Source organism: Anarrhichthys ocellatus, unplaced genomic scaffold, assembly GCF_004355925.1.
Source record: "Anarrhichthys ocellatus isolate YVR2014 unplaced genomic scaffold, GSC_Weel_1.0 scaffold3, whole genome shotgun sequence".
Classification (NCBI taxonomy): Eukaryota; Metazoa; Chordata; class Actinopteri; order Perciformes; family Anarhichadidae; genus Anarrhichthys; species Anarrhichthys ocellatus.
In genome coordinates, this window is record NW_022280033.1 from 6,461,195 (window position 1) to 6,487,761 (window position 26,567).

Here is a 26,567-nt window from a genome sequence, read left to right on the forward strand (position 1 = left end):
TGCTGCAGTGTGTGCCCCCACAAAGACATGAACACCTTCCTCTCAGGTATCAATCCTTTATTTATCTATCACCCGAGATGATTGCGGACCAAGTGTGTGTGTGTGGGTGTGTGTCTGTGTGTGTGTGTCTGTGTGCCAGAGTATTTTTCTGATGCCATGACTAGACTAAAACTACAGAGAAAAACACGAAGCCAATCATAGAGTCAATGATGTGTGTGAATGAAAGGTTATGCATCAAACCCCAACTGTAAAAAGCGATTTGAAGACCCTTATCTGTGTGTGTATTTACAGTGTGTGTGTGTGTGTGTGTGTGTGTGTGTGTGTGTGTGCGTGTGTGTGTGTGTTTGTGTTTGTGGGTATACGAGCTGAGAAACCTTTACCTTCGTTTGTGGGTTGACATCAGCCCCGTGGTTGAGAAGGACTTCTGCCACATTAACCTTGTCCTCCTGGGCTGCCAAGTGGAGTGGTGTAAGTCCGCTCTGGGTATGAGGATAGAAACACGTGTGAATACACAAAATAAATGTGTTATGGTGGAAGCACATAAGACTGAAATATGCTATCTCTCTCAGTAAACAAGATGCTGGAATCCAGTGGTCGACAGTGTCTTTAACTATATTCTAAAAATGGTGATTAAGGTGATAACAGCAAGGGGTAGTATCTAGGATTGTTGTCTAGTAGCTGGTTACATACTGTAGCTCTGTCACTGATTTTACCTTATTGCACATGTTGACGTTAGCGTTCTTGGTCAGCAGCAGGGACACCAGGTCCACGCTGCCCTCCTGAGCTGCTAGGTGAATGGGGCTGATGCCTTGTCGCGTCACTGCGTTGGTGTCGGCGCCGTACTCCAGCAGCGTGGTCCCAATGTCCATTTGGTTCTTTTTGGCAGCGATGTGGAGCGGCGTGTAGCCATTCTGAGGCAGGTCAAAGAGATGCAGGGGTTAGGAGGCTGGACTGAGCTCTTCTCTTACTTTAATGGATTATTGTATCTATTATATTGTAATAAAAATTGGCTTGTTATGCTCAGTGTTTTTGTAATTTCACAATGTCAGATCATTCTGTCTTTAGTACAGAGATGCGACGCATGCACCACGCTTCTGCTACAAGTCTGTGATCATGCACTCCTCGCATCTGAGTGTGTAGACGCTTCTAGACAATTCTTAGTGAAGAAAGGATTGATCCCTTTCCAAAAGCCCTTAAATTACAACAAGCACACCAACTTTAGCACAAAGCCGAATTAAACACAATTTATAGAAGGAGAAACTAATGACTAAGAGTGTGGGAGGAACGAAGGAATAAAAAGAGACAGATACAGATTCAGAGAGAGAGAGAGAGCTAGCAGGAGACAGTGACAAAAAGAGAAGACAGAAAGCAAGGATAAACTAGCTTAACAAGCTTTTGTCTCCTCTTGCAGTTGACAGTCCAGCCAAAAATCAGGCACTTCCTGCCATAATTTTGGTTGGCAGTTCTGCCATTCTGCTCATACTTTAGACAGACTGCCAAAGCCTAGCAGGAGACACGCCACAACTTGACCATATGTCACCGACCATGTGTGTTTGTGTCTGTCAGACGTTTCTGCAAGAGCAGTAACTTTTTTTCTTTTTTTCCTCTATTTATTGGTAACACCAAATAAATAAGTAAGTGCTGGCTCGTTGAGTGATTTCAAAGACTTTGCAGAGCTCAGATAAAAAGCCGCACATTCACTCACAACGTCAAAGACTAGACCGGACGGAATGGGAGAAGATGGGTGAGGATTAGATCTTCATACATTACATACAGAACATTGTTAATGGTCTGAGATGGAGCTGAGGGCACAAGCCAGATGAATTCATTGCAGTACATGTGTTGATGTGTGTTTGTGTGGATACCTTGGCGGCAGCGTGTGGGGAAGCTCCCTGATCCAGCAGCAGCAGTGCTACTCTCTGATTATCGTAGTGAGCGGCTACATGCAGTGGAGTTAGCCCACTCTAAAACACCCACACACACGCACACGCACACGCACACACACACACACACACACACACACACACACACACACACAGACCCATGCAACACATCACCAGGTTAGAAGTTGAACACACACAGGCACAAACACGCCTATAAGTAAAATGAAAGCACCAAACCAACAGAATGTAAAGACATGAAGGGAGATGGACATCAAACTGATGAAAGATAGTTAGTGCAGCAGACAGTTTAGAGGAAAAACTTCATGCTGTAATCTGGAAGCAGCAGCTAGAGGAAGCACTAAGCCTCTCCTCTCTTTAAAGACATCTCACCTTTCCAGCAGCATCAGGCGGAGCTCTCTTCTGTAGGAGGAGACTGGCTACCTCCATCTTTCCGTACTTTGCTGCCACATGCAGGGGACTGAACCCTTTCTGCTGAACACAGAATGAAATACATCAACAAAATGAAAGACAGTGGAAAGAGAGGATGGAGAGGAGGAGCAGAGACGGATATATAAACAGGAAGTGAATATTTACTTTGTTTTGGGTCAGCCTTTGCTGGCCTGGGTGAAGCTCTTCTTCATAACAACATAGTTTCTCACATAGTTGTAAATAGCTTATCTGGATGGTTAAGTTCAGTGTCCACTTTGACTTAAAAACTTAGGAAATAAAGGTTTTGTACCCGAAACATGTCTACTGACATGAACTCACTGCAACAAATAATTAGTTTGTTCTCAAACTGATAGAATGTAGCGTTTAACAACCAATTAAAAACACACCGTTTCATCCTAAAAGGAATATGTATTTTAGCTACAATGTTTTTGCATGAAGGTTTTTTCTTTGGATGAAATTAGACCCCTGATATTATCCTTCAAAGGCATTGTTGACCTGCAATATTCGTTGCTATGATCTATAAATGAGTGTTATCTGTGCATTACTAAGTTAGTTTTAACAATAAGGTATGTGATACCCTGAGAAACTAAGGCAAAGGCCCCTATTTCCTTGTGTATTCCAGATCTATAAATGTCTGTTGAATAATGTGATCATGTTAATCCTGGCTTCCTTCCTGTGTGTGCGTGAAGATATTTTAAGACATTAGGTCATATTTTCCTGAGCAATGTGACTCCCACAGATTCCCATTCCACGCTCTGAAACACATGACCTCATTTGTGTGATTGGTTAATATTCTTACAGCTCATACGGTAAAGGGTCATAGAGAAGACGTTTTAAATGTTTTCAAATGCGGGCACTTTAACGATAAATTTGTTTCATAAGCATCACAAATGGGTCAATTCATGGTTTCCATCCCACAACCCCTCTGTTCCAAGGTTCGTGTGACGAACAACTGTCGAACAGCTGATACAAGTGAAGTCCCAAAAGATGTGTGTGTGTGTGTGTGTGTGTGTGTGTGTGTGTGTGTGTTAGAGAACGCTGGCACCATGGGGTTTAACGTTCATTAATCTGTTCCACTGACGGAGGTCACCTTCAAAGACAGCCCACTGCAACATACAATCACACACATGCACAAACCAATTCCACGAAGTCTACTCTAAATCTCTTTTTGACCTTGATCCGTGCAATTAGTCACATGTGAAACCAGCACCACCAAAAACTGACATCATCCGTCCATGTTGGGCTGCACCTATATGCACTTAAGCACTTAAGTGCTGTCTTACATTAGTGGGTCAACACTAATACTGCCACTGACCTGAATGTGAGCACTAAAAAATTCAAGTGACTCCTCTATGTGACAGAACTTAACATGTTTGAGCCTTGTATATACGCTGGTTTTTGGTCTCCATGAATGCTTTTGTTGTGACAGAATATTTCAGCAGCAACAAACTCTGACTGATGAACATAATTAGATGAGCATCATGGAGACTATTGGAAACTGGTGCCCACTAGTGGAGAGACACGGCACTGAAATAATGAAGCTGATCTGTTCTGTGATGCTTGGTTCTTCAGATGTGTGTGTGTGTGTGTGTGGAAGAAATCGAGACATCCAACTCCATGACGTTATGACGACCCTCTATCGGACCCACCTTAGTCGAGGAGGAGAGCGAGGCTCCGTTCTCCAGCAGCATCACAGCAACGTCTTGGTGTCCTTCGCGGGCAGCCAGGTGAAGGGGGGTGTAGCCTGAGGTGGTGGCGGCGTTGGCAGAGGCGCCGCACTGCAGCAGCTGTTGGACAATGTCGACCTTCCCCAGCCGACTGGAGATGTGCAACGCTGTCTGGTCGTCCTGCGGAGAAGAAGAAAGTGACATTTGGCCCAGTATTTTATCCTTGTTTTGTTTCATTTTGTTTCTCTCCCCGACACAGTGATTGATAACGAGGCTCAGTGTTCTCACCTTGGACTTGGTCTCCACCTTGGCTCCGTTCTTGAGCAGGTATCGGACCACGTCTGCCTGACCTGCCCTGGCTGCCATGTGGAGAGATGTCTCTCCTCGCTGGAAGAAACATGGAAAACGGTTTTCAGTGGGAGCTTTTCACATGCGATGATGTGGGACTTAATAGAAACATGTAACATGTAACAGTACATTATAAATTCATCCACTCACTACATTGGTCGTGTTAGGTGAGGCTCCGTGGTGTGTCAGTGCATGGACAATGTTCTCATGGCCCATGAAGGCTGCCACATGGATGGGCGTTAGGCCAGACTGTAGGCAAAACAAGTCCAAACAAAGACAAGCTCTATTAAAGCAAGTCACAATGTATAAAATAGTGCAGCTTAGAATAGTTAAAAGTCAGCGCAGTTTGAAGAAACCACTTCACAGGTAGAGTCAAGCAGAAAATAGTGCTCAGTACCTCAGTGACAGCCTGGATAGAGGCTCCATGTTTAAGCAACAGCTCCATTACTTTTACTCTGTTCTTCTTGCAGGCGATGTGAAGCGGAGTGAAACCGTTCTGCACACAGAAAGACAAAAAAGTCTTGGTGTGAAGCTCACACTCACACAAGGGATGATCTCTCCACAGTCACAAGATATCTATGACTGACTGCTTTTATTTGCTAGAAAGTAAATGGGTGGTAAAGAGAATGTTAGTTGCAAACCACAAAGGTGACAAAGAAACCTTTTCTCTCTTAATTCTTCTACTTCTTCTCAAATTATGAATGAATGCCTTCTTGAATTTGAAATTAATTATTTTTTAGAAAACGTTGTACCCCTTAGTGTCTCATTCTCCTTTCAAACCATCACATACAGTAAGTGCAGCAGTAAAGCCTGATGGCTGGCTCATTTAGCTATAACACAAAACTGCATAATGCAATTGTAAAATAGCATTCAAATATTTATTTTTGTCATTTCCTGTATCAATTGAATTCATTATTCTTCATGAAAGATAATTCCGTTTTTTTTGCCAAGCAAAACATTTTGTAGGACACACTGAATGTTTAGTAGTTTTAATAGACCCCTTAATCCCTACCAGAGCCTTGGCGTTTGGGTTGGCCTTCTTGTCCACGATGAGCTTGGCCACCTTGTAGTGACCACAGTGGGCGGCAACGTGCAGCGCCGTCAGGTAATCGTTGGTGACGTCGTCCACCGGCACGTCGTGCTGGAGCAGTAGCTGGACGCAGTTGAGGTGGTCCCCCTGAGTGGCCATGTGGAGCGGTGATAGCCCGTTCTATAGTGGGGGGGGGGGGGAAGAGAGGTAAAGACAGAGAGGAGGGGGAGAGAAAGAGAAAGGCAGACAGAGAAAGAGACAAACAGAGAGACAGCGACAAACGCACATGCAGACGGACACATAGACAAATGGACAGACAGACACAGTAAGTTAGGACGTGGCCAAGCGCTGCACAGACAGACTGTGTAGGAAGTTGTTGAGAAGGTTACAGAAGCATTGTTATAACGAGGCCATTACAACAATGTCTATTTTGTTACACTGGTCGTCCTGCGCGGTCAAACTGTGGGGCTACGCAGAGGAGGCAGGCTGTTCTGGAGAGGTCGCACAGACCTTATGGAGACAATACGACAACACTACAGCAACAACAACAGACCTGCTATCTGATTGGTTAGATGTCAAATAGCTCTGTGTGCTGAGGAAAGCTAGTTTATACAAACATCTGTATTACATAGTTATTAGCAATGTGTACCCTGTTTCAAGTGAAGTGTGATCTATTCTGTTTTATAACAGTCAGAGAAAAACAAACATGTGACATGAATTTGTTCCCTTTCCTATTCTGAGCTAAGCAGCGCCTTCTAAATTGATCGTCCCAGTAGCTACCTTGGTCTTGGAGAGGAAAGGAGCTCCTCGGTCTAGTAGGATCTCTACCACTTGCTCGTGCCCGCTCCTCGCCCCACAGTGAAGAGGTGTCAGACCATCCTGGAAGACAAGAAAGACAGCTCAAGTGTTAATAAATCACAGAAGAGTAAAAAAAATCAGCCTCATGGGCTTCTGAATGTCTTTGAGCTTTCTGAGGAGAATTAATCTCACCTTGGTCTTTGCATCAATTTTGGACCCTCTGTCCAGCAACAACTTGACCATGTTGCTGTTGCCCCTTTTTGAAGCCACATGAAGCGGTGTGATGTCATTCTAAACAACAAAGAGGATTTAATTAAATGTAATGGTTTATTATCTGCACAAAATCATGCACTGGCATTTAAAAGTCTACAATTAAATTGAATGTATTCATTAGATATATAACATGTAATCTTTTATTTTAAGTTGTAATACAAACCTATACGCTCTGCTTATTAAGGGCGCATAGGCTTTTATTATAAAGCCAACAGCTGTAAAACAGCGTGATTGTTTAATTTATCTCCACTGCTGTAGAATGACACTTTAGACCTGAACCTGTAATCAGTGTCAAAAAGCAGCACAAACACAAACACTCCGTCACACACTAGCTCATATAATTACGGGTCACTGTTGACTCTGCTTAGCTAATGTCTAATAATGTGGAAACAAACACATTTTTAACGGCACCCTTTCTTGCATTAAAATGTAAATAGCACAGTAAATAAAAAGTAATCCTACTCTGCCTATTATAAAAAGCTTAATTATTTAAGCAAGAGTGAAGCACATATTATGAACACAGTGTGTAACTTTGAGAATGCACACACAGCAAGGTGCAGATGTGAGTGAGCACCTCAAAGTCCATCAAAATCAAAACACTTTGCACACCCTGTCATTTTTTATCCACAAAAAAATCAGTCTGATCGTGTGACTCGTAGATCACCATAGACAGTAAGTATACAAAACAGCTTCACCATCATCTCCATTTTTTTATAAAAAAGCGGCAAATTCTGTACCAAATTTTTCAACAACACATCATACTCAAATCCCTTCCATGTCTTTATATTCATGAATATCTTGAACTCATTTTAAAGTCAATCTCAGGTGGATTTGCCATCCTTTAACAAAATTTCCAGAATCCAAATTTTATCCAGAATAATCTACCTCATCATTTAACCCTGTCGGGCAACATAAGATACCAAACAGCTGCCCTCTGAAGGAGCATTGAGGGACTGCTCAATAATAAACTAAACCACTGTTCCACATCTGTACAGGATCACTGTGTTCAGCATATGCAGCCTATCTCCACCTTCACACCTGTTTACCTTTTATGCTGGTTGTACCCCTCCCAAACAGCAGAGGGCAGAATAAACTCACCCGAGCCATGAAGTCCACAGCAGCTCCTCTGTTCAGCAGAAGCGTGGCCACGTTAATGTTGCCATAGTGAGCCGCGATGTGGAGGGGGGTGAAACCACTCTGGTGGATCGGAGAAAGGCGAACAACACACACGTGCAAACAGACAGGCACACACATTACGTTACAAACTATGAAACCACCACACATGTGCTGTACAGACCTGGAGCTTTACAGCAGCCTACACAGGCCTACTGTTGACAGAGGAGGACACACACTGCTATACACTGTTACACTAACACCTGACTTTCCCCACAGTGGCAGAGAAAGTCGTTTAATCGAAGCATCGAACATGGAGCCAATGGTATACTGGCAACGAGAGGGGTTTAGATTCAGTATACCATATGGGCTTCTATGCGCTTTCATGATCACACTGGGCAAAGTCAAGTAAAACTATATAGGCTTATGTGTTAAATACAACTCCAGTTATTTACCGGTAATCTAGATCATCTCCTTTACAACATCCTGATACTTTTAGAGTGTAAAAAATTGTCCTGCAGATGAACCTAATGTCCATTCGTTACCATCTTATATGAAGGTAATTTCCCCCGGCAAAACCCCTGGCTTAGTGGGCAACAGCTGTGAAAGCAACAGAAGGACACTGGAAACAATCTGTCCAATAAGTAAATGAATCTCACATTAAGCTATCCAATCATTGGCATCCCAATTTCAAAAAAACAATAATCCCAAGGAGAGCAGGTGTCTCAGACATGTGTATCCACTCTGCTGATATCTGGTGTCTTAGAAACCCTAACCCAAAACACTACGACTTTAAATAATCTCAAAATATATTCTTACACTCAAGAAAATCCTATTAAAAAAGTAAGTTAACCAAAAATTAAAATGAACCACAAAAACCCATCTTTTTATAGTCAGTCGTTGACTTTTTTCCATCTTCCATCAGAGTGCTATGTAAATATTTTCACCACGATGCAGGAGCCTCAGATCACAAAGCCATTTTCTGGATGAATCACATCAGATAACTTTCCAGTCTGCCAAAGCCAGACACAATGCCAACCAAAACAGGCACACACAGAGGGTGGGCACCTGACTTTGGTGTGACGAAGGGGGCCTTGTTACCATACAAGCAGTGTTGAGGTAGCTTGTTGCTTTGGTCCCATGCAAAATGCTTTAGATGCAAAGGTTGAGGATTAGATTTGACGATCTAAAATCAATAGAGTGTAGTAAACTAATTAGACTAACTGTCTGTTGCTAGAAGGCTGGGTTCCTTTACGGCTTAATGGGGGTTTGGGTTGCCATGCAGGTTATGTACAAACCGCTGCTTTTCAATGAATGCTAACCAATTTTCATGCTAACACTGGTTATCATGTTAATCGGTTTCATGGAAGGACTGTGTCAGGACACATTGGGACAACATTTTGTCAACAGTCACAATGAATTTGGGAAAAATAACAGCCGAAGCTTTGGACACCATGAAACCATTAGAATCAGCTTGATACCCAAGCCTCCAGCCTCAGGACTTACTCAATCAGTATTAGTAAAACATGCGCTTTTACTCTGACTTTCTCAATGACTAGAGGTATCCACTACATGAATGAATAGATGGAGAGGAAGATGAGACTGAGGGGACGACGACAAAGGGCTGCAGAAACACTACTGCATCAAGTCAGGGGCACTGAAGTGTTTGTTTGGTTTTTCAGAGTTTTTCATGAGCTGCAATGGAGAGACTACGTAATGTACAGAGTAGAGGTGTACCTCTGTTGTTCTATTCACCATCATCTACAGAGTCAGCCAAGGAGAGGAGAGAATGGGCAGTTAGTGAGCAAAAGAACAGAAAAGGTCCTCCACTGACATGAAGTGGAGGAGCACAGAGAGGGGAGAAGCAAAACAATTTATGGCAAAAAAGTACTGTTATCTATGATTTTAAATTTGAGAAAGACATTCTCAAACCAGAATCCTTTTCCAGCACGATCATGAAGTACATTCACAAATTCCTGTTTCTGTCATCTGAAACTTTGTATATACATTGACTGTTATTCTGATCAATAATGTGATTTAATGAATACAAACAAAGAAATGTACTTCTGCATCTCTCCCCTTTCTGCCAAAATGATATTCAAAAGCAAATTTAACCAAGAACGAAGAAGAGAAAAAGTCAGCAAGGAAATAAAAACTGGCTTTGTAAACCAAAGATTTAAACAACAATTAAACAATCAAATAATCAGAGATAAAAAAAAAGAAAGAAAAGAAACAATCAACTGAAGATCCACTACCTGGCTGCATCAGCGTCGTCACTCACCTTGGACTCAACATCTGCGTTGTGGTCGTTCTGCAGGAGCAGGGCCGCGGCCTTGGTGTCATCCTTGCGGGCAGCGATGTGCAGGGCAGGCAGGCGTACCTTGCCCTTTGTATCGTTCTCCAGCAGCAAGGAGACCACCTGGTCATGGCCCTGCTGGAGGGCCACCGCCAGAGGAGTGAAGCCATCCTGCGTGTGAGGAGAGAGAGAGAGGAGTCACTGGGGCTGGAGGGGCGCCGCAATGCATTACCGGTGACGGGGCTGATACGAGGTGGTTAGTGTGACTGCATGGACGGACTGAATTATCATTTTGCTGCAGGCAGAGAGGACAGCAAAGCAAGACCCCTGAGTCCTATAGACATTTAAAAGGTTATTAATGGTCCAATGAATTCCAGCACGTTATCTTTTGTTTTAGAAGATCTTCTTTGTAGTGTACAAATGGTACTTTAGTCTGAGAACTACATAGAACTTAATTTTTGTTTAGCAAAAATGTCAAGAAAAAGATAGTTATGGGAAACATGAGCGCAACGGTAAAATGTTTCCTAATTCTCCATCAAATCAAACTGCAAACATTTTGTATTTGTGTAAAAATTTTATTCAGAAACAATCCAGAAATTACTTTATGATTGTACCTGAAGGTTACATTTTCTATATTTACGTTGCCACAATCAAATATCTTCTCTCTGAGGAAAAAGAATCATCTGGAAACTCAAGATAGAAAGTTTAACCTTTAGACAGTCTGATCTTCCTGGAACATGTAGGATAGTAAATCATAACATAATAGCCCATTTGTCAAATAGATGTAGAGATTACTGTACACTTTCTGTGTATTCTCAAGCCTTCTCACCATATAGGACACTGATGTAAGTTACATAATGAGATGCTGGGGTGGAAAAGGCTCACATCTATCTCCTACACACATTACTCTCATGCTGCATAATTCAGCTGGAGGCTCCCTGCCACAGCAGTGCGTTTCTACACACTTCAATGTGTGTGTGTGTGTGTGTGTGTGTGCAGTAAGTATTTGTGTACGTGTAGGTGTGCCTGAATATATATATCATGTTCACGTGTGCAGATTGGTGTGTGTGCACATGTGCAAACATATTCTATGTGCATACATGTCCTGAAGAGCATCCCGTGTTCAACCATGTAGCCCGTAGATGTAAGCTAGTGCACTGTAGACGGGCTTGGGTATTCCATTAGCTCCAACAGCTATTTGTCTGCATGTGCTTGTGTGCGTGTGTGTATGTGTGTGTGTGTGTGTGTGTGTGTGTACGTGTGGGGACTGGTAAGTGTGTGTACGGGTTCCACAGGCTGAGCAACGTAAATCAGAGCAGTAACAGCAGCAGCAGCCGTGGAGGAGAGGCAGCGAGCGGAGCGGACCTCATCTGTGACCCACTCAAGGTCACTCTGCCTCCACCACCATACACTACCAATCAATGACGCTCTGCCTAGTCCCTCATGAGGAGTTGAGGAGGGGAAGAGGAGAAGGAGCAGGCAGAGGAGGATGGTGGAAAGACAGTGAGGTAGACACAGTGGGAATGTGAGACAGAAAGGACACCGAGACAAAGGAAGAGTGGAAACAGACGGAGACAAAGGCAGATGCAGAGTGAGTGGGGTCGGGATCATAAAAGGAGGAAGGGGAGGAAAGAGAGGAGATGAAGGTGGTTAGTACAACAGATGTAAAGACCACACATGACCGAGGCAGAGAAAATGCATGGAGACTTACTGTAACGGTATAGAGAGGTGGACACAGGACTGGCACACGTACACACACGATAACAAACACACACACATACACACAAGTGGGTGTACAGTACCTCAGTGGCCATACTCTGGCTAGCGCTGTGCTCCAGAAGGAACCGTACCACCTCCAGGTGATTCTCCTGGGCGGCCATGTACAGAGGAGTGAAGCCATTCTGGACACACATGTTTACATACAGGCTTAGAACATACTTTGCTGCCACTCAAAGAGATAAATGTGTCCTTTCTTGTTGATCTTTTCTTTGTGACATTACACTGAAAGCAATGCAAAATGTCCCAATATGCCTTAGATGAGGACACTTGTAACATCAAATGAAATGTAATTAAAAATGATACAAACCCAGACACAAAACAAAATGTTCAGGTAAAGTCTGAAAGATTATTGCGTTGCTGTTACAACTCTATTGGGTTTGATCAGAGCAGAGAGAAAGAAGGTGCTTGTAATCTTTCTTCTCACCTTGATATGATAGTTTAATTTAAAATGCAAGGACATCAGTTTCCTGGAGAGGCAGAGGCCTAGTTGGCGTGATGCCAGATTGTGTCAGCGAGGATCTTTCCACTGAGTGATTCCCCTCAGTGTCATTGACTTCACGATGCCATATCACAAAACAAATGTGTGAATTTTAATTACACTTAAGTTGTTTCAGGTCCTAAATGTAGACCAACGGGACCTCACTGTCATTATGACATTGTTGCATGTGTGTGTGTGTGTGTGTGTTGAGTGTGTCCCACCTGTGATTGTGAGTTGACATTGGCTCCATTTGTGACTAGCTCTTTGACGACTTCCGTTTGGCCAGCCAGCGAAGCTATGTGCAGAGCAGTGTTTCCTTTCTGGATAGCATGGAACAGCCAAAGGAATGCGTGTTAAGCTCTGCCCCACCTGTCCAATCGTGTCGCTTGTGTGTGTGTGTGTATGTGTGTCTGTATATATCCATGTCAGTCTCCATGTGCACCAGTGAATCCCCCCTACGCCAATCACACTTTTGTACTGCTGTCATTCCAGCTCTGGCATCCCCATACCTGCTCTGCCAACAATGTGTCACTTCCGATGCTCCGCGTCCCACACATAAACGAGCTCCCCTTGAGCCTCGGCCATAAATAACACTACAGGAGGCGTTCTATGAACCGGTACGGATCCTTGTGAAGGCAGATTCGACCCCCAGCCTTTCTCCTGGCCGCGTGATACTGGGCTCTGTTATTCGACAAGTGCTGTTACACAATAGTGATCATCTGTCACATGTACTGTATTCTGTAGCAAGTTAGATAGTTGGGCAAATTAACAAAGAGACTGAGAGGCTGGTTGGTATATAATGTAGCTGAAGACTAGAGTGTGTGTGCTATACTGAGTCTAAAGGCTTTTCTGGAATACAAAACAGTAAAAGCAATTGTTCGATTAGCTTATGATCTGAACTATAAATTTAAATTGTGTTACTATGTTATGTTTGAGTTCACTGATTATGTTTTATTATAGCTGCTTGATCTAGATTTGTTCCCACAGCATCTTTACTGTTGTGTATATTCTTTGGAAAATGGTAATTATCTGAGCCTTTGATAGCAAATATGATTATAAAATGTAAATGCCTCTACACATTGGACACAATGTCATCATCTTAAGTGTAAAAAATGCAATATAATGCAATAACTTGCAACTTGATCACAGACAGTTTGCTCCGAGATTCAGGTTTGTTATGCTAGTAGCAGCTAATGTAGCCTTGAGCCGTTAGCCTTAAGCAGAGATTAGGAGCGGGCTACAGAGATCACTTCTTTCTAACTCACACACCCCCAATTTTTCTCATTTTTTCTCATTTTCAAACTTGTAGTATTCAGCAAAAACTGATGCTGCCTCAAGTGACAGACATTTATAACATTTTCAGTCCAGTAAAACACAAACTACAGCCCCAGAAATTGTAAATAAAGTTAAGTCAGCATCTCTCTGACAGTCTCAACATTGTAAGCTTCTCAAGAATAGCATTTGTTATTGAGGTGCCAAGAGGCTAATGAACCGAGGACACGGCCTATTGTTTTACTCTTCCGCAACAAGAGCAGCACAACATAAGAGGGGCGGACACACAATTAACTTTAGCATTAAACACCCACAGAGCCTAAATGCTAAAACACTTTGTGTTCCTAAATCTAGGTATCCTAGATAGCACTGCCTTCCTAATTGTCTCCATCGGCCGTATAAAATAGAAACTGATAGGCGTTGGGGCAGGCAGTGGATTCCCAAGATCTCAAACTAATCCCTCAGCATCCTCAGGGTCACAACAGAGAGAGGCTTTAATTGGGGAGATTTTCTCCTTGATCTTAAATATTTCATTGTGTCCTCTGTTTATGTCTCACTAGGCACGTGGCCTGTGGCAGAGAGGCTGAACCAGACGACTAAATGGGAGTGAACGCCTTCTGGGCTCAAATCTGAATAATGTTTTGAGTGACTCTCTATCTCAACTCCTTTTGGCATTGGAGTAACGATGCTTCAAAGGAAGAGACCCTCTCCTGATGAATAATACTGTATTACAGTACATCAAATACAACACTTCTGCTGTTCTTTATTACATGTATTTAATACATTCCACTGTGGAAATTATACTGAACTCCCAATGCTTCAATCTGACATATATCTTATTTTCCACAGGGATCATTAATTATTGATCCAAAATTAAACTCTAAACGAAGGCTGCACACTTATGCTGCAAGCCATTGTCAACCTACGATATGAAAAAGTGCAAGTCGGAATTCCACATTGAATTACCTTTTTTCATCATTTTCTACTTTGTGTAGTGTTTTATGGGGCGTTTGTGCCGTGAAATGTGCGCCGTAACAACATTGTAATTGCCATTTCCATTCAGTTGATTTGTGCTTCTTTGCCAGCATGCAGTAGTAGTTTAATCCTCCTGTCTATTACAACAGGGTTCCTGTGGATCCTTGAAATGTCTTAAATTGGATTAACAGAAGTATTTCTCCCCAGGATTCTCTAGTTTTTAATTTAAAGATGGTTACTTTATACAGTTCTTCTCTCTGTTGTGGAAATTGATGTAGGTCCTCTGCAGATGCTGAGACTCTTTCATAGAAACATCAGTTTGCTGCGGGCGTTCTTGTTTTCCTGAACAGATGCACTGAGACGCATTTAGATTGTAAGTGGGTAATACCTACACGGAATTATTGACTTCCGACTTGCAATGGATTGCAGTATCACAGTAGTAGCACTGTAGCAAAGTGCAGCCATGTTTTGTCTCTGGATCCAAATATAGCCCTCCGTAACATCAGCTGAGCTGCGATCGGTGATGGGGTGGGCCTTACCTTTGTGGCTGAATCCACATCTGCTTCCAGCTTCAGCAGCTCAGCAACAACCTCGACATGCCCCTCTTTAGAGGCTAGATGGAGAGCGTTCAGACCATTCTGAGAAAGGAACACATTTAGTGCAGTCTGTGTAGCTCTTGCACAATTATATACTATGATAACGGTAAAAAGGATAAAATATTTCATCTAGAGGGTGAAACTGCTTGTTCAGTTGAGCCCTTGAGCCCTCAATTCAAAAATTTGGCTGATGCAGCAGTATGGTGATAGCATGTTTATGTGTGCAGAAAAGAATAACTTAAGATTGTTCGATACCCCAAGGAGGACAGACACTCGCAAGAACATTTTAGTTTCTTAATAAGTGTCTGAGAAAACATACCTGATTGCAAATGTTAATCTCAACCCCAGACTTGAGGTAGTCGAGGACCTTTTCTAGGTTTCCTGCCCGGGCTGCTCGCAGGTAACTGGCATTGCTGTCAGACTGGAGAGGAGAAAGCAAAGAAACAGAGAAAAAGAGAAAGGATGTGAGTACCTAAAGTCAGACTTCAGCCACGGACATAGCGGTATTAAACTGTTAATTATTAGGCATACAAGAGAACAAAAGCACATACAAATGCCAAAAATGTACTGTACCAGGTAGAACTCTGTCATAATTTCTCAGGGATCTTCAAAACATCTTAACAGGGGAAAAAACAGAGCCAATATCCATACACACAGCAGGTCCATTGTCCCGTTAAAACCAACATAGTAAAGTCCACTGGTGTCTCAAATTAAGACCACGCTAAAACATCTCAAAAAGTAAATCCATGAAAAAGCGAACAGAGTGACAGCACATCTTCCCAACAATTCCCATCATCCAGCGTCATCCATCAGATCCCACCGAGCTGTTATTTCAGCTCTGTTAAAATCAAATGTCTCCGATTCCCAAAGGTAGGAAGTTCAGCGACCGGGTGGTCCCTAGTGCTGCCACAGAGACCTCCTCTCTTTCACAGAGATCTCTCTCTGAATCCACCAGTAAAGTAGTGGTATGTGTAGGTCGCTGTGCTACCAGAAGCAGAGCATTCTCTATTCTGCTTGACTGTCCTTTATTTCACTACAGAAATAGGGCTTTGCACACCAATAAAAAATGATGAGGCAAGCATGTTTTTGCCCCTATAACAAATGTGGTGTGTGTGTGTGTGTGTGAGAGAGAGAGAGAGAAGGAGAAAGGGAGGGGGGGGAGGATAAGAGTAGACAAGGAGATGTAGAAAGCTAAAACGAGAGAAGAAGATGAGAGAGAGGTTGTGTTTCTCTTCTGTATTCATGTTAGCTCCTGGGACATTTGGTTTGACATTAAGTGACACACAGCAAACTCTGCACATTTTGTCTTCCTTCTTCTTCGCAGCAGTCTTGCAAAGAGCATTTTGTAAAACTCAGCACTTGAGCTGCTGAGAGAACGGGGGAGAGAAGCTGTGATACGCTGCTTCATAATAGAGGCTCAAAAACCAAATTCCCCTGAATTATCAAAAGACCCAGACCTGCTAAATTTAGCCTTGCGTCCGGTGACACTTAGGATAAACTCAGCAGGGACGAGCTGTACGAGCGGTTATCCAACATTGTACTCGTTCCCTCCGCCGTGCTTTTCCAGAAATAACTCTGACGAACACAGAGGGATCTGACCCAAAGCCAAAGTGTGAGTGAACAAGACATCCAGCATCAGATTGTTCCACCGATAAGCCGTAAACAACTGTGAGAGGAAAATATTTGTGTCTATGTGTGCTCATGCACGAACAAAATAATGGCAGATGAAGCAGTGGTAACTGGAAGTCATTTCCTGATTACAAGAAACCATTAAGCTAAAGCTGATATCAGACCACATCACGGAATGTCTTCTTCCTTTATCCAAACCCCCCCCCCCCCCCGAGAGAACTGTTTGACCGCGCTGAAGCACTTAAGATCTTTCTGTTCTTTCTTTCTGTTCTGTTCTTCTGGCCTGAACCATCGTGATCACTAGATTGTGTTGTGTTTCTGTTATCCTGGATGTCAACCACAAGAAAAGACCGAAACAGCAAACTACTCGTGTGTCATGCCCAACTTCAAATCATTATTATCATCGACAACTACTCAGTGATTTACACAATCAAACATAATGTCAGTCAAACATGACATGTAATCCTGTAGTCTTGTATTCTTCTTTCAATCGTTCAATGCAGATATTTTATAGAAGGCCATGAACTGAGACCAGACTAGAAACATACACTCTCACTTTAGAAATGGATACAATACATCAGTAAAAATATGGTCGTCTAAAAGCATTTTTAAATTGTACATGTTTTTTCATAGGTGAAATTTTGCAATAGTCTTTCAAATAGCACTCAGTTCTCTTTGCTTCTTCTTCTGCATCTGCCCAAGCTTAAGTGCCAACAGATTAAGTAGTCTTCATCCATAAGTCACTATTCATTGCTCTCGTCAGTTTATCCCTTAATGCCCGCAGTGAAAACCAGGGACCAACATGTCCAACCCTCCATCCATATCCCAGCTGTGTCCAAAATGAGGGATCTTGAAGTCTTTGTGAATGAAGCATTACGTAGGACGGGGCAAGAGATTAGTAAAAGAAATATCATTAAGCCTCAACAGATCAGAGGTTCAAAGAAAATGGGGCCATTAAAGACTAGGTTAAGCCTGAAGGAAAGCATTAATCTAATGTTAGATAGAAGAGAGAGGATGAGAGAGAGAGAGAGAGAGAGAGAGAGAGAGAGAGAGAGAGAGGAATCTGTCTCACAAGTGATAACTAGAAAAGCTGAGAATTTAGCATTCTCAATTACAGTCTTACATAGTCAAAAAAGCATCTAATTTCCGTGTGAGTCTCTGTAAAAATGACAATTAACCATCTCAGTTCTAATTAAAAATGCCCTCTGGTCACTGACTGGTGTCTGCACATTCTCTTTAACAGGGAGAGGAAACATAACAGTGACGCCTTAGTATTAATATAGTGTTGAAGGGATGTAATATGTAGGTTTGATGGGATTACTACACATCTATTCAGTATTAGGAGTCGGACTTTTCGATCAAAATCCTTAAAGCTCAATAACCCATTAAAGCTTAATCTGTAAAATCCTGTAATATAGCCGACCTATATGTGTGAGGCAGATACCAACATCCATAACTGACTGTTTAAAATATCCCCTAAAGGATCCTCTACATTTAAAAAAAGATTGTTACGGCGATGTTCACTATGTGGAATATTTGGGGATGAAAAGAAAACGTCATGCACTCTGGTGAACTATGTTATAATGACACTGTTCATAAGGACCTCTGGACTGCAATATCGTGTTACTTATTGTCCCACATAGTACTCTGATACTAATATATCTGCAACAATATTGGCCAATATATTTGCCTTCAATGATGAAACAATTCTACATTTTTAACGGTCCGAGCACTGGAAACCGTCTTCCACCATTGTAACACAAATGTTGTACAAAAAATATGCCGTTAAGATGCACCTTAACCACTTCGACCACATCAATGGTGGCCAATTAATGAGAGATCTTTTTTTCCAGGTTGGGGAAAGCCTCAAGTTTGTATGCACTCACTAAAGATAGAGTGCATACACAAAAAACAACAACACACTTAATTATTGAGTGCCGTTGATGAACGCTACTGTCCCACAATGACTGACTTAGACAAAAGAAATGGAGGAGCTACTTGCAGCTACAAAACATTAGAATATAAGTATCACAACATAGGACATACTGTATCATTTCCTTTTAGGATAAATTACTAGAGTGTATAGATTTCATGTAACCGCATAATACAGTACAACACAGTAAAATAATAATAATACAAGTAGTATATAGTATGACAGTATCTGTCATGATCTCCAATAGAAGCTGTGCAGTCAGGTTTTTGGGTTGTTCACGTCGTTCCTTCATTCTAGGAATAGAGATTTATGACATTTTGAAGCTGCAGAGCATTTGTATTCATTTCTGCTGAATCTGTACTATGTGCTTCCTCTCCTCATGACATCAACACAGTGATCGTCTAGATGAATGGAGGATATTTAGATGTATAAAGACTGATATCCCCGGGCCGCCAGACTGCGATGATGTCAGTTTGGCACTCGAGCGTGTAACAAAACAGAAACTGAATACACGTATAAGAAGGAATGCATATCAACACAAATTAGTCTGCACACGCTTTAGAACAGTGTCCACTAAAAACAAATGCAAGAAAAAATATGTACACACAGACACAGACAACACGGTGAATGTTGATATCACGGCTGCAGGCTGTGTGTAAACTGAGCGAGCTTAGAGGTGGGGAGACAGACGAGCAGCGGCTGTATTGTTTCACTCTATCCCCTTCTCTGCTGCAACACAAAACACACAATGCCAGGGGCATCCAGTGGCAGGCCACAACACCCACCAGTGCCAAAGGACATCACCCCACCAACCTCCACATCTATTTCTCTGAAACTGTCAAACTTCTCAAATCCCCTGTGCTGCCTCGTACCTCATCCTGATTTCTCTGTTTCTCTCAAGGCTAAATATGGAAACGCTATTGATTAATTAATGCCTCCATTTAACTGTCACCAGAAAATCATTAGTAAGGCTTTAGGAGGTATGGACGCAAAGCATGTTGTTGGCAACACAATGAATGGTAATCTATAACGGGAGATTTTAGAGCCTCCTCTTATTCTAAATGTACGCGATGTCCTATGTTCAGTGCATCAACATTCTGCGTCGCAGCTCTCCCGACTGTAACTATCATATGCTGGCACTCTAAAACATCCCTCTATTGTAGTAATGTTGCTTATGGAAAGCACCACATATTTCACGTTCACCACAAAGAGGAAACACGTGGCCTAATGTGTCATAACTGCTGATGGCCACTAGGAGAAATGATTGTGAGAGACAGAGAGTGAGTGAGTAAATGACTGAAGCCGCGGTCATTCCTTAAAGCACAACAAACAAGCCTTACATCTCACACCACATGCTTTTATTCCATTGTAAAGAAATATATTTGGGAAATACATTATTTTGCTGTCTTGCTGAGAGTTATATGAGAAGATTGATACCAGTCTCATGTTTATACATTGAATATGAAGCTGGACCCAGGAGACTGTTAGCTTAGCTTAGCATAAAGACTGGAAACAGCGGGAAACAGCTAGCTTGTCTCTGTCTAAAAGTACAATAAAAATGCTGACGAATTAACACATTAGAGTTTATCTTCTTTGTTAAATGTCTGAGAAAGCAAATAAACGCATTCTCCAAAATGTCAAACTGTTCATTAAGTATCCAACTTGCTAAATACTTTACACAGACCTCTATATACCACATGCAATTAGGCAATTAACTTTCTAGACTCCCTGACGTGTGCTGACAGAACCTCCTGCATGTTATTACCCTGCAGACAAACACACACTTTACATCTGACAGCAGCAGATTACTTTTACACACCCAAACACCCAACCAGTCATGATGAATCACAACACCAACCCCTGAGACAGTCAGTAACCTCTATTACATTGTTTTCAAGATAATACCAAACCACAACACAAATCTAAGCTATCAGAATAAAAAAAATATATATATACAATTTAAATCCAAATGTTAGCATTACTCACTTGTGTTAGGAAGACAACACCCTCCTCAACAGCCATGTTCACTCTCCCTCTTTCTGTCCCTCCTCTGTACGAAGAGGAGTGAAACCTGAGCTAAGAGTGGCCAAGCAGCCAACCAGTCATCTATTCAGTCAGTCGGTCCTTATCTTAAACCTCTCATGGGAAAAAGAGCAAGGTGCCATTGGCTCAGGTAAAAAAAAAAAATCAAAGCACACCAACAAATGTGAGTGCGGATACAACAGTTCCTTCCGCTGTCGGTGCCCTGCACATGATGAAGAGGGATGGTGGGAGGAACGAAGTGAGTAGAGGTGGAGGGGCGTGGGGGGGGGGGGGAGAAGAGGATGTCGGGTGGAGAGCAAAGGAGGAGAGGGGGGTCTATCTAACTCCTCAGTGGTGACTAAACAAAGCGCTGAGCATCTCGCTGTCTTTCACGCTGCAGAAAGGACACGCCACAAATCCCATCTGCTGCCTCCCTGTCCTCCTTCTATCTGTATCTTTTTGTTTAAATATGTCAACAAGGGTAAATCCCTGCAGCCTCGCAGAAGCTGGCCCCTGCCCTACAAAGCACCTTCGAGTGTGTGTGTGTGTGTGGGGGGGGGGGGGGGACTTACCATAGTAGCTGAGGCTTCTCCCTCCCTCTCTGCCTCCTTCCTTCCTCACCTTCATCTACTCTGAAGGGGGGGGGGGGGGGGGGGGGGGGTGTGTCAGCGTGATCTTGATATCCAAGGTTGGGGAGGCGAGCAGGGAGAGAGGCCAAACTGAAAATAGCAGCTGAAACAAATACTTTAGCTAAAATGACTCGGCTGTGATATGTCAACACGCTACCCCCCCCCCACACTCTTCTCTCTTGTTATCCCACCCACTCTCCCTCTTTACCTCCCACTCATTCCCTCTGGTTCACTCTCCCTTCCTCCCTCCGACTCCACCAGCGGCTCTTTATTGTCATCCTGCTTATCAGCTTTTCCCCCCCCCAACAAAGACCAGCGTGATGCGTATGTGTGTGTGTGTGTGTGTCTGTGTGTGTTGTGAGTGTATGTACAGGCTGGGCTTGCTCTACCTGGTTGCATGACATCAACCACAGGGATCTCAGTGATTCTATGTGTGTCTGCTAAAGCGGGTTTACGAATTCACTAACAGCAGAGAACAACAACAATAACACCAGACGCTATTTTGGGGCGAGTGGGCCGGTGGGGGGCGCCCCCGAACAGTCAATGAGGACACTTTAACAGAGGATTAGGGGCTTTTCCTCTGGTATTAGGGACACCCTCTGTCCTCTCACCCCTCAGCAAACACGCCCCACTGCAGTCGGAGAGCTGTGGATAAAATGCTCACCCCCACTGATTTCTCCTCACAAATCCTGCTCCAACACGGGAAGATCGCAGCCAAATACTCACTGCTCTCCTGGAAAATGTACATGAAGAGCTTGAATCTGATTGCTATCTGTGATCTAAGACAGTTAAGCAGCTAAAAGAAACATGCAGCGTAACTACCGTGTCCATGTTATATGTTTGATCTTGGGTTTTTACACCTGTGGGGGTGGTAAGTGATCTGATTATCTTATCTTACCACCCACAGCTGTATCCCTCACCTTTTTACCTTTAGGGAAGCAAAACTGTTTAGATCAACCCCTATTACTAGACTCAATGTTGATTAGACCGTTGGGGGTCAGGACCCCCCAAAGAGGTCACAAGTTAAATCTGAGAGGTCATGAGATGATTAATCGGGTAGCCTGGATCTGTCCAAAGGTAACAAAATCCCCTATACCAGCATCAGTATCAGAAATATAACAGGTTATATTTCATATTTTCAATCTGTACAAAGTGTAAAACAAAATGGCCGGTTATGTGCCGGATTATAAGGTGCAATGATGGCAAGTCGAAGATTCAACGGCTTACCTGGCAACCTCGTTTTTATAGTTCTGTTTTTGTATGGCTGTCGGTCATTCATGGTATAAATCTTCTCGTCTTCATCTCAGCAAGAAAGGGACTAAATGCATTCCCCTAAATGTCGAACTTGCGCGATTTGCCCTTCTCGAATGGTTTAATTTGAACAATTTCTGAGTATGTATTGGGTTAAAGTCATGGAAAAGTCACAAGTTTGTGAAGCAGAATATGTTTTTTTGATTCTTTGCTAGCTATTTCCCCCTGTTTCCAGTCTTTATGCTAAGCTAATTTAACCGGCTGCTGGCTTGTAGCTTGGTATTTACCATACAGACATGAGAGTGATGTCAACCATTTCATCTAACTGCCTGCAAAAAATAAAATACCTATGCATAGAAAAAGAGTTAGTCTATAAACTAAAACACTTAAGAAAAGATCATGATCGTGTTTTCTAAAATAGAACACTGATCGCTGGTCTGTGACAGGATGCAAACTTTAGTTGCTGGCATGAATTGTTCAATAAAAACATAATTCCTACTCGGCTAAAGAGATACTTTTGTCAGAGGAAAAGCTGCACTCAACAGATGTGTGAAGAAATGATGTGATTAACTTCCGGCACATGGAAAATCCCTGGGACACACCGCTATGTGGTATTTTGATAATAAACGATCATCAGTATCACACCCATAAGCAATATTTATAGCGGGAATGCTGTTGTGGCAACGCTGCCTGTAATATCATACACGCAAACGTACAGAACAGACGGTCACATGCAGCCAGCCCTCCCCTCAGCCACTGCCTTCACACTCTGTCACTATTCCAGAGGAATGGCACCACTGCATTGTGGGTATTTTCCAGCGCTATCAACTTTCAGGCCAGAGATAAAGAGCGTTGGAGGCAGCCGGCAAGGGTCAGAGACACTCAGAAGGAGGGAGAGACGGAGAGCGGTGTACGTGAGAGCTGACAGAGGGAGTGACAGATGCTCTGGACCAGAAGAGGCGAGTTGAACATGTGATTGGTGGATCACAGGCGCCTTCACGCTTACTTCTTCCTTGGAAACGACAGGGTTACCATGGCTACCGGGGGGAGGGTTACAACAGAGGAGGAAGAAGAGTCGAGCCTCCTTATGGAAAATTACCTCTTTTGACACAGTTATGCTCACACAAACACACGGCAGCTCAATGGAATATTTGAGTTATTATTAGCAAGATGTAAACAATAGAAGACGGAGAGGCGGTTCAATGTGAATAAAACCTTCCAGCATGTATTTGTGTTTATGTGGATACATGTATATATATTTTTATAAGCAACTATACAACTTTCTATTTCTCACAGGTGCCAAGTCCCATTTTTGTTTCTTTCTGTAATTATTTTCCTCTTTTTTCTCTCTTTTTTCTGTTTTATTGTTATTTAAAATATGAACTGAAGCTAGACATGCTATTTGTTTATTTGTTATTGTGCTAGAATTGTCAAAAGAAGTTTAGAAAGATCACTGAAATGTAAGCTCGTCCTTAAAGGCCTGGGGAACACATTAATATCTTTATATTACAATAACTAAATCAAAGACCAGATCTCATATCAAAATGAATTGATTTGTTATCCACCAAATGCTCATGCACAAATTATACCATAGCGCACCGAACAAAAGCACTGTAATATTTCTTGAAAGTAGCTCTTTGCTCCAGAACTGTATTATGCTTATGGCATCCAACCCTAAAAATATGCTTATATATTCAAAGGGAGTAGAAATGGCTCTGGGCGAATCCAGTTGTCTCTCGGCTGGCTTCCCTTTCCTGGTTTCACAAACACGCTCAGGCGAGCTCTGCCATCTCAGAGGAACTGTAAAACATCACACCGTTCTCATTCTGGGGGAGTATCCTCAATATTTGTCGATAGGCGGCAGATATTTACTGCTCGTGCTGCATGGAGCTCACTCAAGGGCACAGCTCCCCTCTGTCACCTGGGACATGAAAACCGTCTGGGGGAGGGAGGGGAGGAGGGAGAGATAGGGAGGGAGCTGAGAGGAAGGGTAGAAGGGAGAGAAAGAGGAGGAGAGGAGGGAGGAATCTTGGGAAGAGAAATAGATGAACCATTCAACTAGAGCAGAGAATGAATAATCATGCAGCACTGACATATGTTCAGATTCATTATCATGTTTACTAGAAAAGCGTGTAAGTAAAATATCTATTGATTACATGATCGGGACTCCCTTGGAAATGGGATTCAAAATGTCAAAGGGATTATCCTGGCTAAATAAAGGTTGAATGAAAATAACAACAACATTAAATCCTACAATCCTATTGTTTGTGCTTGCTGTTAGAATTACATTATTTACCACCTTATTACCACACTGTATGTAGTACTGCAGCTCTACTACTGCCTCATGTCTCTCTCCACTGTCAAGGACCAGGGACAATAATGCTGACAATGACGTGGGGAGAACTTGAATGTCGCATTGGATTTCATCCAACTGACTCGTCAGCTGTACAGGTGAAATCTACACACTAGTGCACAGCGCTTGATCAATAGCTGTCCCGCCAAAAAGTCACCCGAAGACGGGCTCCAGAAGAGCAAAGGTGAGACGATCAGATCCGTGCAGAGGAGGGAGAGAGGTACAAAAGGGAAAGTGGAGGTGGGGATGGCTGAGAGGAGAGAAAGTCAGAGAGAAAAGTGAGTGACAGGAAAGGAACAGGAAGGTTATACGTATGAGAGATGTAGGAGGGGGTGAGACAGAAAAAGAAGAGAGGAAGACACATAGATGGCCACAGAGACATGAGTTAGAAAACAGAAGGACCGAGCTCACAGCCAATCAGTGACAAGAGACTAAAGGAAAGTAAACAACATACCAGAGTTAAGTTAAATCAAACAAAGTCAGAGACATCAAACTCCTCCTCCTCCTCCCCCTCTTCCTCCTCCTCCTCCTCCTCCTCCTCTAGCCTCAGTTTGACCTGCAGGAGACTCTGTTCAACAGTCAAATACTGGACTCTGGTGGGCGGTCTCCTGCATGACAATTATTTGAAACATAATGTCTCTCTGTGAGGTTTTCTTCAAGTGTCCACAGCTGGCGTCTGGATAACAAATTCAAAATATACCTTAAAAATGTTTTGCTCCACTTAAATGGAATAAACTGCAACAGGACAAGTAGTTGGACCACTTTGATTATTAGGCTGGTATTACAATTCTACAATGATTAAGTCCATAATTAATCCAGCTGTATACATGCAACACTTAGATCTGAGTGAAGTGTAGTTCTTTAAGGTTAACTTGGCCTTATTCCCATACTTTTGTGTTCAAAGTGATATGATGCTGGTTTAATGCCTTTCTTTCTTTAGCTTGTCTAAATGTTTTGTCTTTGCTTTTATTGCCCTTGTGTACAAAAGAGAGTAAGATCCTGCTTAAATAAAAGTTTAATGAATTAAAGAAGATACACTTCCCATTATATCATACAGAAGAGAGAAATCATACAAACATACATATTGTGGTCACGTGTGTTGATGCAAAAAAAACAAAAAACATATCACACGAGAGCAGGAGAAACGAGCTGTGAACACAAAACGAATATATTATCAATCACGTTTTTAAGTTGACATGCAAACTTGGCAATCAGTTGGCTATTTACATACTCACCAGATACAGAAAACACCAAATGCAGCCAGCTCCCTACCTGTGTCCGTCTACAATTTGAATGAATGAATGAACGTAAATTCCCAAACATTAAGTCTAGGAGTTATTAGCGCAATTGAAGTGTGTCTTTTACCAAACACACCTCCAGGTTACAACTCTCCTTTGCCTAAATCCAATAATCCATAGTTCATATTGCTGGGAAGTGAAGCCATCTCCAGGTAATGACTGAAGAGAAGCCCATAAACCATCTTAAAACACATTTTGTGTCAAAAAAGGCAGTTCTCTATACATTCTATTATGAGTGACTTCCCACTCTTTGTGATTCAGTAATGGGACATAAAAATGCAAATGACCAGCCAGTAGATGGAGGGAAATGACTATTCCTAATAATAAGAGTCAATCTTGTGTGAACAGCGGGTAGTATACACGAGCTGCGGGAGCTGAAATTGAGATGAGTTGTGCTGTAAAATTGTGTGTGGGTGTGTGTGTGTGTGTGTGTGTGGCTATATGGAAGCGAGAGAGAGAGAGAGAGAGAGAGAGAGAGAGAGAGAGAGAGAGAG

At 42.6% G+C, this 26,567-nt stretch overlaps 1 protein-coding gene across 6 annotated transcripts in view; it reads right to left on the minus strand.

The window, feature by feature from the left end:
* The window catches only part of LOC116379371 (ankyrin-3), an 86,354-nt gene that overhangs the window by 41,061 nt on the left and 18,726 nt on the right, over positions 1-26,567 (minus strand). For 5 of the 6 annotated variants that reach the window (XM_031841340.1, XM_031841325.1, XM_031841333.1 and 2 more), the window contains exons 2-19: positions 15,278-15,379; positions 14,902-15,000; positions 12,337-12,435; positions 11,661-11,759; positions 9,844-10,029; positions 9,300-9,323; positions 7,548-7,646; positions 6,369-6,467; positions 6,159-6,257; positions 5,361-5,558; positions 4,746-4,844; positions 4,499-4,597; positions 4,289-4,387; positions 3,983-4,180; positions 2,274-2,375; positions 1,866-1,964; positions 714-911; positions 381-479 (exon numbers count right to left, since the gene is read on the minus strand). In XM_031841340.1, coding sequence (XP_031697200.1) covers positions 381-479; positions 714-911; positions 1,866-1,964; positions 2,274-2,375; positions 3,983-4,180; positions 4,289-4,387; positions 4,499-4,597; positions 4,746-4,844; positions 5,361-5,558; positions 6,159-6,257; positions 6,369-6,467; positions 7,548-7,646; positions 9,300-9,323; positions 9,844-10,029; positions 11,661-11,759; positions 12,337-12,435; positions 14,902-15,000; positions 15,278-15,379 — 2,097 coding nt within the window. The remainder of the gene's footprint in view (positions 1-380; positions 480-713; positions 912-1,865; positions 1,965-2,273; positions 2,376-3,982; positions 4,181-4,288; positions 4,388-4,498; positions 4,598-4,745; positions 4,845-5,360; positions 5,559-6,158; positions 6,258-6,368; positions 6,468-7,547; positions 7,647-9,299; positions 9,324-9,843; positions 10,030-11,660; positions 11,760-12,336; positions 12,436-14,901; positions 15,001-15,277; positions 15,380-26,567) is intronic. The other variant, XM_031841363.1, reaches the window with a different exon arrangement.